Here is a 12,186-nt window from a genome sequence, read left to right as displayed (position 1 = left end):
CAGCGTTCACTTTGATCTGAAATGATCTGGTCGTTTCAGCGTGTTGATGTCGATTGGAGTGTGGTGCGCCCTCCACCGTTATGTGGCCGTCTTTAAACCGGTTGTACCGCTCCTTAATCTGTGTGATGCCCAGAGGATCGTCACCGAAAGCCGTTTGAATAATCCGAATGGTTTCCACCTGGCTATTGCCCAGTTTGTGGCAAAATTTGATGCAGTCGTGCTGCTGCAGTCGTTCTGCCATTTTCCTTGAAATGAAAATCCGCCGAGCGCACTGCTCATGTCCTCACACAAAGGCTGCTTACAAGCAAATGACGCAACCGACAGGCATGAAAAAAATCACGCATGCGCACAAAGGTTCAAGGTTGGCTCATGCAAGCACACATGATTTAAATCCATCAGGTTTTTGAAAAAAATAAAAAGGTCGGATACTTTTCTAACAGACCTTGTGTGTGTGTGTGTGTATATATATATATATATATATATATATATATATATATATATATATATATATATATATATACACACACACACACACACACACACACACACACACACACACACACCATCTGGAAAATATTCACAATGCTTCACTTTTTCCACATTGTGTTATGTTACAGCCTTGTTCTTAAATGGATTACAGGTAAACTATTTTTTTTTTCTCTCAAAATTCTGCACACAGTACCCATAATAACAATATGAAAAGAGGTTTTATTTACCTTTTTTGGAATTGTTACAAATTCATTTAAATAAAAATTTTTAAAAACAACATGTACATACACTGAACACAAATATAAATGTAACACTTGTTTTTGCTGCAGTTTTCCATGAGCTGAGATCTAAAACATTTTCTATATACACAAAAGACATTTCTCTCAAATATTGTTCACAAATCTGTCTCGATCTGTGTTAGTGAGCACTTCTCCTTCGCTGAGATAATCCATCCCACCTAATGTGTGGCATATCAAGATGTGATTAGACACCATGATTATTGCACAGCTGTGCAATGATCTGAAAATGTCTGTGCACCGACGCTCCCCATCCAACCTGATGGAGCTTGTGTGGTGCTGCAAAGAGGAATGGGCAAAACTGCCCAAAGATAGGTGCACCAAGCTTGTGGCATCATATTTAAGAAGACTTGAAGCTGTAATTGCTGCCAAAGGTGCATCAACAAAGTATTGAGCAAAGGCTGCGAATACTTATGTACATGTGATTCCTTAGTTTTTTGTTCTTTCTTAATTTGCAAACATTTCAAAAAACCTTTTTCATGTTATCATTATGGGGAGTAGAATTTTGAGGGGAAAAAATGAATTTACTCCATTTTGGAATAAGGCTGTAACATAACAAAATGTGGAAAACGTGAAGTGCTGCAAATGCTTTCTGGATGCACTATATATGGTTCATTGTAAATGCTGAGCATGTTTAAGGAGTTAAGAGTTTATTTTGTGCTTTGTTTTTTTCTTTAAAAATGTCTCCAAATGTTTGCCCACCCCTAATATATATATATATATATATATATATATATATATATATATATATATATAAAAAACCATGTTATATAGGTGCACGTCAGTCATTTCAAAGCGTCACCCAGTATAGCCTCGTTTCTGCTCAAATACCTTGTCATTTGATGGTTAAGAATCCCATTAATCAATTTGCTTGCTTTGGCTCCGTCTTTGACAAGTGGCTGAGCTCCGAAATAACGGATGCACAGTGGAGGCAGGGCAGATCAAATTCTTAGGGGCGGACCGTTCGGTCTGCGACACCGGATTCTGGATGAAGTTTCACTTGAAGGATTATGTCAAAACTACTTCACAGATTCTGACCAAATTCTCACCACGGATACATATTAGGCCATGGAAGACTCCATTAAATTTTGGAGGTGATCTAGATCGAGATTCTGTTTCAGATTTCACTTTATATAGGCTTTGAAGGATTACGTCAATACTACTTCACAGATTCAAATTTGCACCACAGATAGATTGGGTATGTAAGACTCCACTGATTTTTGGAGAAGATCCGACTCGGCGGACGTCAGAAATCTGATTGCACTTGTTGTTTATGCCCCAATTACTTCTTACAGAAGTATTTTTTCCTTTTCTTTTTATTGTTTATGCATGAATGACACCAGATCAAATTCCTTGTGAGAACTATGAGCTATAGATAGACGGCGGTACAGTAGGTGGCGGTGAACACGTTTACAAATTGGCTTGACAGCCGCCATTATAATCAGCGAAGAAGAAGAAAAACCTCAGAAGACCCCGCCCACAGCAGCCGAGAAAGGGCTGTGATTGGTTACGTAGGACATACGTTCTGTTGTGGCGCGCGCCAAACCCCGCAGTAGGAAACAAGCTTGAGGTTCCACAGGTCTTCAACTTTCATCTTAAAATACACAATTTTGAAACATGGCATCTACCAGTCAAGCTCCTCAACCGGCAAGAAATTTGCCCTGGTGAGTTGAACGTTGAGCAAATACGCGTTTTTCTCTGGTTGGATGGGAGCCGGAGCTAGCTGCAGCTAGCCGCTAACATCATGCAGTATTTTTGTTTTTAGCTCTCTCTAACTTGTATCCCACTGACAATAGACCAAGCATGACTTCAAGAATGTTTTTTTCACCTCCTCTTAAAATCTAACTTGCATTGATTGCTGTAGAGTGATTCTGAATCTGACAATTTAAGGAAGTGGCTATTCATACGTAGCTGTATGAATATATAATTCAAAATTCTATTCGTACATAGCGCAGCCTTGTTACGGTTCGGGGTTACTGCTAGGTGTGGCAAAGTGGACGAGTTTTAATCATTGAAACAATCAGGAAGTTATGATTAATTTATTACTTCACACCACCCTGGGAATGTCACCCAGGGACTAGGTTTAGGATTTGTAGTTTGGACTAACTCACAATAGCAAGGCACCAGAGAGAGAAAGTGATTCACAAATTATTTTCTCTTACTAAAAAAAAAACATTACACCATATACAATGTATTTCACATATGTCAAATGAATCAATGAGTTCCTCTCAACCCTTCAGTCGGGTTTAAATCAGGTCCTCAGACTGCAGACAGCTGATCCACTTCCCCGCAGGAGCCACGCCAGCGCAGCAGGGGGCGCCACCATCGCACCACAGACAGTCTGACAAACATGGATGTAGGCAGAGCAGCAAAATACAGCAGTGGCTTTTCCAGCGATCACTTACACCACATCGTTACCCTCAGCTGCAGTCCTAAAATTGACACAGGAAGCTAAAGCCATTGCTTACATACCAGTCAGCGTGACGTGGAGTGGCACCTCAACGCCACACTAACGCAAACAGCGACTGGCATAAAGAATTGCAAACCACCTCCAGTCACATTCCAATGACTTTCTGTGAGAGAAAATGCTGAAATAAGCCCCTAACAGATAAAATGCAAAAAAAAAAAAAAAAAACTGCTGTAATCAACCCTACCTGTCACCACAGGAACGCAGAAGTGAAAGGCCCACCCTCCAGCGAGAGAAACAGAGCAGTGCTACTCTCTGCCCACTTTTATACAGCATTCTCCCACAGAAATTGACTGGAACCTGACACCAGCTGAAAGTCATCAAGGCCAATCACTTAATCCTGCTACATATGGTTAGGGTTAAGTGGCAGTGGTCTAGTTGTTTATGGTTAGGATTAGTGGTTGTGGTTAATGTGTATCAATACAAGTACATGTACAAGTCTGTAGCCTCATGGTCATGTGACTTATATTGACCAGTGAGGATGCTACGTACCAATAAAATTTCACTATACAAATACGGGTACATATGGTCAGACACTGCCTTGGTGATACGAAAGCGGCTACATAAGGATAACTAACAGTTCCTTTGATTTAAACACACTGCTGCATACTAATGCTAGTGGGATGGTGCGAGTACTCGCCAGTTCTGGTGAAGTGGTGAATCCAAAGGAGAAAATTCATACTTCTGCAACTGGTCGCCAAATGATGACACGCTCGGGCTGTATTGCTTGTCTGTTGAAATCGGCTGGTTTGGTTTTGTCTCTAACTTGCTTCAAACAGCCCGCTGATGGGTATTATTGCCTGAAGCTATGAGATTTATACACCAGGCTGACCTGAAATGAACTACTATACATTCGAACTAAAGGAAAATTACTGAAAACACTGAGAATCTGAGCCAAAGACATGGTCAGAAAATTGGTCTGTAAAAACCTGTTTACTCTGTTTATGCTAAACCTGTTTATTCTAAAACAGTTTAGAATAATTGTTCTGTGATTAGAAGATGAGGCACTGAATCTACAATCATTCACTGGTCAGAAGAATGGTACACTTTTGCTTTTGTGTTAAAAAAAAAACATGCTAACAGTAGCTTTAATCTGTGAGAAGCAGTGATCTGTGTCTGACACTTTAGCACTGTGATTAAATTCACTTTATTAATGAGTGACCAAATTACATGTATTTGTAGTGAGTGCAGTGATGGGTTCATCTGCCAAAAATGGCCACCAGATGGCGCTGGGGTAAAGTCCGCAGCAACCTATACCACATTCACCACACTATGGAACCTGTCCTGGCTGACAACCACCCAGATAGAGAACTGATCCATCTCCCCTGCAGTCTGTTCAAGGCATCCCTAGTTGTTTTGTTACTGAACAATATTTTTGGAAATTTTACTATTGAAATGGCTGATGGGGCAGGAGTGGTGACCAAGTATTTAAGTGCACTTCCAGAGCGGAAGGTTCCCAGTTCATGGCCACCCCTGCTCATTCTCAATGTATTGTTTAGTTGTGTCAAGAATGGACTGTACTTTTAGTTCTGATTTGGCAGCTCAAAATACTTTAAAATGATGCCTCAAATTCACATAATTTCTTTCTCACACACACACACACACACACACACACACACACACACACACACACACACACACACACACACAGGTGTCTGTGTGCTGTTATGCAAGGCACTCAGTTGTTTCCTGGGAGCAAATTGAGTAATAAGGGCTGTACCCAAGGGGCCTTGGTGATTTTCCCAGTCTGACAGGGATTTGAGTTAAGGAACTTTAGCAAAAAATCTCAAGTCATTGCTGGAGTTTGACAGTACCAGATACGAACTGTCTTCCACATCACTTCTGACTGGTACTAAGTTGTCTTAATATATATTTTTTCTTTTTTTTTTACAAAACAGACTTTCACTGTAAATTGCATAAAGATAAAACATAAATGTTTTCAACATGCAATTGCACGCATGTGCAGAACAAATCTGGCAGATGTTACAGATCTGGTACTTAACAGAATCCGATGGCATGGGAGTTGTCACGTGAGGACAGTTGGCCAATTAGAAGCATTCCGTCTTCTGTATCTGTATCCCATGCCTATTATTAAACATTCTGATGATCCAAACCTGTATCATTTGTGTTCTGAAGATATTCTGAATTACATACTTGAAAATCAGGTGTACCAGTAAATTTGACCAGTAATGTACCCAATTCTTAATTTGAATAAGAACTCTGTGGACAGGGATGCAGTACTACAGTTACAAAGAAACATATCAACAATACAAAGATGAGTATATTTGTGGAGATCACATTTTAATCAGTTGCAGTTCATTGCAAACAGATGTCATTTAGAAATAGTAATTACCACTAATTACTGTTTATTTTTTACCTGCTCCTTTTTCCAGGGTTGAAAAATACAGGCCACAGAAACTTGATGATCTGATCTCACACAAAGATATTCTAAGCACCAGTAAGTATGTGGCTGATCGTCACAAGAATGTTTTGTTTTTTTTCTTTTTTTAAGGGTCTTGAATGTGACTTGAAAATTCTTACCATTTTCTACGAGTCAGAACTTTTGAAGTACTGGAAGAAACCATCCAGCTGTTCTGTCCTCACCTTTTTACAGTAGCATCCGTCATAGCCAGATGCAAGTGGGCATCCCCTTGGTCTGTTCCAGTTGCTAGGGTCTTAAACACTGTGGTATTTACAAGCTGTATCATGTCCAGAAAAGTGTGTCACATGGACAGAATGCTTCATCTGAGTCTCCCAAAAACACTGTTCATCTGGTACAGTCATTGTAACAGTATCCATGGATCTTTCAGTTGTCTCTTGAGTTCGCTGGTTAGTGTCCAAGTATGACAGCTATAGTATTAGTATAAACTATAAGTATTTTATGTTATAGCCTTATCCCAAAATGGAGTAAATTCATTGTTTCCCTCAAAACTCTACTCACACCGCATAATAACATGAATCTTTTTTTTTTTCTCAAATTTATTAAAAATAAAAACAAAAATTGCATGTATATAAGTAGATTTACTAATTTCATTGTGTGTGTAAATAAATAGCAGTCATGGGGTGCAAGGCAGGGTATACCCTGGATGGGACGATGGGACATCTGTTGCAGGGTCAGATATAGACAAACATTCACACTTGCACGCACTGCTGCCAGTTTAAAGTTTCCAATTCACCTAATCTGCATGTCTTTGGATGTGGGCAGTGTTTTGATTAACAGAGGGCAGTGAAATTGCATTTGTGGGTACAGGGAATATGGTTGAAATGTAGAGAAGTGCTTTGTGTAACATTGTGGGGGGGGGCTAATAATTTTTATTCAAAAATAGTATGTGTAATACACTTGTCATTGTGGCAATTTAGGTGATCATTTACAGGACGGGAGGGGGGGGGATCATTAATTGAGTCATTTTCGATTCTCTCTATGAAGGGAATTTGTAAAGTGACATACAACGCATTTGGTATATTTACCATTATTTGATCCACAAAAGTCATTTAATGGTTTGGTTTCATTTTTTTGCTCTGTAGTAACTTACATTCACTGTTTTTGCTGCTGTAGTTTTTTCCTCTGGATTTGATTCCAGGCTGTCTGTCATAATATGTATATGTCACAGACATGAATGAGCAAAACTCTTCAGGGGAGCATTTGCATGGCTAAAACCTTTCAGCTTCTGGGGGGCAGAGCCTGAGCTTAGACATTAGGGCTTGGTAAGGTTAGACCTTACTCGTGTGAAGCGCCTTGAGGCAGCTTTGTTGTGATTTGGCACTATATACATGAAATAAATTGATTTAGTTATGTAGTTATGCAGAAAAGTTAACTTTAGTGAATTTATTTTTATGTAGCTCGTCAATTAAACAGTGCTGAACTGTAGTAAAGCTCAGGCCTCGAATAATACTAATTTAAACATTTTGGTTGTTAAAAAGTATTATTAATATGTATATGTCGCAGACATGAACGAGTGAAGCTCTTCAGCATCTTACCATGTCATTGAGGTCCTTCAGACTGTTTGTTTTTTGAACAAATGCTTCAGGGGAGCATTAGCATGGCTAAAACCTTTCAGCTTCTTTTTAAGTATTTTTATTTTTTCACCTTTCAGCTTCTGGGGGAGCTCCACCTCCCAGACCCCCCTAATTACAGCTCTCTTAACCCCCTGCCACTTTAAGCATTTTTTCTCATGTAGATGTAAATTAATATTCAAACCTTTCAGCTAGTTGACAGTAGGGCTGTACAATATGGACAAATTGTCATATATCAGTATGATATACGGTATGATTATGATTTCACACAAACTGCAGCAACAGTGAAAATGAAACATTCTTAAACAAACCACTACCACCAAAAATAATACCACACTCATTTTGCACTCATCATAAGGTTAGGACACTGTGCCCTCCAAATGATATGATTGGCTGATTACCAGTCGAACATTTTCCCATATCGGACCGGTTTCCACGACAAGCTAAAAACGCGATTAGAAAAAGCAAGGCCGGCATAAACGTACTCCATAAATATCTAAACAGCATCTGGAAAAAACACAGATTGAAAGTTTACCAGTTAACAACTGGACCATCTGTTAGGAAGTTCCTGCTCTACTCCAGTGTTATGTTGGGACACTGGCCGTCATAGAATCCAATGGACATTGACCTTGTTTGACCTTTACTTTGGAGACCAAGCATTCAACACTGTCAGAACTATTCCATTTATTAATCCTATTAGCTCAACCAATAATTTGCATCACTTTTTACCAAAATTGGAGCCACTTTAACTTATGACCCCTGTACAAACTGAAATTGACCTTTGTCACCATTCTTGCTGTTTTTACCCCATAACTCCAAAACATACAGTCAAATGGTCCAAACTATACCTTTTTGGAATCTTTATGATCAGACAAGTAATGTAGTGTAGTTTTCAATTTGATTGGAGCATTTTAAAATTTTGACCTCTGTGTAATTCTTCAATTGACTCTGACCTGGTTGCTTATTGAAAATCAGGGCTGTGAAAACTCAGCGGATCCGCGAAATTCCACAGATTTCATCATGGGGAGGTGGGGGTGGGTGGGTGTTAGTGTTTAACTCTGTAATTGTGATTAACACTGAGTTTTTAAAATGTCGATCGCAAAGTGTTATCTTTTTTTGTTTTGTTTTTTTTTACGACATCGTGCAAGTTTTATAAGATCGCGGCAGTCCGCGGACACTGATCTGTGTTATAGATACAAATCAGTGTCCTTGGATCCGCGGAGTTTTGGGGACGAAAAAAGCCTGTCTGTTGCAACAGTTGTCGTAAAGTGAGACTGGTTGTTTGCTGCGACGATGTCTCCTGCGCGAAGCTGAAGCTGAACGTAGCATGTGGACATCGCAAACCTTTAGAGCTCTAAAGTGTTTAAAAGAAGACTTGTGCAGTCACGGACCGAGGTCAGACAGAGAGAAGATGGTGAGAAAGACGGTTTGACAAAGTCTGATTGTTGCTGGCTTCATCAACACATCTGAAAGATAAAAGAAATGGGAAAAGTGAACTGTGCTCTCGGGAAACACGGTAAGAATATTTTTCTCAGGAAAATAAACATTGTGCTGTTCAAACAGGATTTTAGACAAGATTATGTGAATTTTTCATTAATCTAGACTTTCTTTCATTGGGGAAAAAAGACTGGCTTTGAATGGATTTACATGAATCTACACAAGAATGTAAATGAGTTTTTATTAATGTAGACTTTTTTCATGGGGAAAGACTGTGGCTTTGAGTGGATTTACAGGAATTTACACAAAGAATATGTGGCTTTTTACTATAATGTATGTTATTGATATTTTACAACAATTTTCAAAATATTCTCCAAGCTTTAGCTGTGGTTTTTGAAATGCTGTAACAGTCTTTTCAGTCTTCATGAATTTCATGTAGTTTAATTGTTCTGAGTTAATGCATAATTTGGTTTACAATTAAAAGGAAAATCATTCCAGGTCTGACTTCCATGTCATATTCTGTTATTTCAACATGATCACCTGCTGGTTCAAATGAAAGGTTGAATACAGGGTCATTTAAATATGCACTAATTTTGAGACTTTGTTCCAGGAGATGCTGAAAATGTATCATTAAATTAAAAAATTAATTTGGTTTCTGGGATCCCACGGGGCCCGAGACCCCGGGACCTGTGCCCCCCAGACCCCCTGCAAATTTTCCTCGGATTTCACAATTTTCATTTCACAGCCCTGAAAATTTAAGTGGCCAGTCAGTTTTTTCAAACGTGTAATGTCTAAGGCCTGGTTTACACGGCAGGATAATTAGGCCGATATCGGACCCGATCTTCTCTTTCTGACAATCTTAAGGATGCCCCGACAGTCGTGATGACACTAAAGATAATCTTACCAGATATTCCTGTGTGGTGGTACGGTGTGTGGTGTGTTAAGAGTGCTCTGATCTCCTCGGAAGGATGTCAGGAGTGCTCTGATCGCAAATTGGGGATATTCACCATGTTGGATTTGTTTGGCCCGATATTGCAGCGTGTGCTGTGTCCTTCGGCCAAAATGAGCATGCAGCCTGCTGAATGTGATGTGCAGCCAATCAGAAAGTGAGGTGACGGACGTACAGAGCAGAAAATAAAATCAAAACAGCTGTTTTGACTTTAAAGTCCGGTGGTCGCGCTGTAGCCACTCCTTTAAAGAACGCCTTTTCTTTTTGTATTGTTTTCTTCTCTGTTTTAAATAGTCCACAAAGTATCTCTGTTTGTTTACTCTGAAGTCACGTTTAATCTCAAGAGATTTTGTGAGATTTCCTGTCTGACCTGGGAATGTTTATGTGTGAAATCTGTTTGTGTGTGGTGTTATTGTCCTTACCGTGTGGCTGAACACCACACACTGTACGACCAAACCTGTTAGAGGTATGATTTTTTTATCTTCACATGTGTGGTCTCTCAGGTTTTGGAAACCTAAAGATAATTTTAGAATCCTGTCGTGTGAACCAGGCTTAAGGTGTATTTGTGATGAATTTGATGCTTGTATCACCATTTGAAGGATTGTTTCAGTTATTTGCTGCACTAAGCCAACAGAGCAATCAGCTGCTGTCTGCTTGCTTTATTAATCTAAAATCACCGGAAAAATGTGTATATATAAGATAACCCGGATTAAGGACAAATGCCGCTTTTAACAACCTGGACCTCATTTCTGGCATAAACTACGGTCACTTACTCACCAATATAAGTTTGGTGCCATTAGGAGTCCACAGTTCAGACAGTGTGTTCAGGTTCAAATATGGCTCCAAGATTTTGTTTCTTCTACTAAGGTGGATTAGAACTTTTTGTGGTACACAGTGCCAACTACTGTACAGGAGAGACCTAGCAGTCAATATGTCACAAATTTAAAATGACTCCTTTCAACCAGACCTGCGGTGCCGTGACATGTCAGTCATCTTGGGTGGTACCTGGGGTGTCCAATCAGATTTCAAGGTGGTCCAGTGACACCCAGCTCCACCCATGCTAGGAGGTGTTCAACATTTGACATTTCCTGTTTAACTGGGCTCAAAATTTGGCACTTCCTGTTTCAGTGTGAACTTGCCACTGAATTCCTGCGGGATTCCACGGGATCCCATCTGTCAGTCCAGGAAGTGTTTGACGTTTGACATTTCCTGTTTCACTGTGGATTCAAAATTTGGCACTTCCTGTTTGGGACACAGTGTACCATGAGCGAGCTGCGCGTTGCTTCGCTTGTGTTATCATGGTTGCCAAAATACACTAGTCTAGTAATATTGATCCAAAAGGCCTATACCAAAAATTTACACTATATGCCATTTTAATATCTCCTCTTATTTAGAGTTGCAGTTGTTTCACTGTTTTTTATTTTATTTTTTTTTTATATCAAATAATTTCTCTCCAGTTCAGAGGTTCATCAGTGAAGACAGGCTCCCTCATCTTTTGTTCTATGGCCCCCCTGGAACAGGCAAAACCTCCACCATTCTCGCCTGTGCAAAGCAGCTGTACAAAGACAAAGAGTTTACCTCTATGGTGTTGGAGGTAATATTCTTCTGCTTGTTTCAACATCTTGGTTTATTTGAATGCAAAAGCTTCTCACTGACATTTTCTGCAGACCACAACAGAACTTCCATTGATATAGCTCTTTATTGTCAATGACTGTTTTGTAGCTAAATGCATCAGATGACAGAGGTATTGATGTTGTACGTGGCCCCATTCTGAGTTTTGCCAGCACCAGGACCATATTCAAGTAAGATAACTATTTTCCAACACATGCTGTTTTGTTTTTGCTCAGATGTCCTAGTTTTTCCCCTTTTTTGGCATATATAAAAACAGTTGTGCTACTATCTGTATTTTGTGACCGTCTTCCCTGTCATCTAGGAAGGGGTTCAAGTTAGTGATACTGGATGAGGCAGATGCAATGACCCAGGATGCCCAGAATGCATTGCGAAGAGGTATGCTCAGCTAATTGTCCCATACTGTGAACTGGACAGCTTAATTCAACAGCTGATGTCTGTTGAATTAAGCTTGAACATTTTTCTATGAATCTGTTGACTATAAATACAAGGGACATGCTTGGGCATGAATGAATCACTCAGACAGTATTCCATGAAGATCAAGTAATGTTATCAAGTATTCATTTTATTGATCTGAGTATTTGTACATCAGTCAGAAGTCACATGTTCTCTGCTGTATTTGATGTTATGTTTTGGTTTGAGTGACTGGATATTCCCCCACACCATGAATTTGTTTTTCTCCCTCTCAGTCATTGAGAAATTCACAGAAAACACAAGATTCTGTCTGATTTGTAATTACTTGTCAAAAATCATCCCGGCTCTGCAGTCACGCTGCACCCGGTTTCGCTTCGGCCCACTTTCCCCGGACCAGATGATTCCTCGACTGGAGCACATTATCCAACAAGAGAGGTGTGTGGATTCTGTTTGTACATTCATAAATACATAAAGTATTTGTTTTGATACCA

At 39.6% G+C, this 12,186-nt stretch overlaps 1 protein-coding gene across 2 annotated transcripts in view; it reads left to right on the top strand.

Moving 5' to 3' along the window:
- The first annotated feature begins 2,283 nt into the window (after window positions 1–2,283).
- The window catches only part of rfc5 (replication factor C (activator 1) 5), a 14,090-nt gene continuing 4,187 nt past the window's right edge, over window positions 2,284–12,186 (top strand). For both annotated transcript variants that reach the window (XR_004560851.1, XM_034170883.1), the window contains exons 1-6: window positions 2,284–2,449; window positions 5,646–5,710; window positions 11,110–11,246; window positions 11,375–11,454; window positions 11,586–11,659; window positions 11,971–12,130. Coding sequence is in view for 1 of the 2 variants with exons in the window: in XM_034170883.1 (XP_034026774.1) it covers window positions 2,403–2,449; window positions 5,646–5,710; window positions 11,110–11,246; window positions 11,375–11,454; window positions 11,586–11,659; window positions 11,971–12,130 (563 nt within the window). In the remaining variant the exon portion in view is untranslated. The remainder of the gene's footprint in view (window positions 2,450–5,645; window positions 5,711–11,109; window positions 11,247–11,374; window positions 11,455–11,585; window positions 11,660–11,970; window positions 12,131–12,186) is intronic.

The sequence above is a fragment of the Thalassophryne amazonica genome, chromosome 5, assembly GCF_902500255.1.
Source record: "Thalassophryne amazonica chromosome 5, fThaAma1.1, whole genome shotgun sequence".
Taxonomy (NCBI): domain Eukaryota; kingdom Metazoa; phylum Chordata; class Actinopteri; order Batrachoidiformes; family Batrachoididae; genus Thalassophryne; species Thalassophryne amazonica.
The sequence above is the reverse complement of the archived record's forward strand: the minus strand, read 5'-3'. Positions and strand labels throughout refer to the sequence as shown.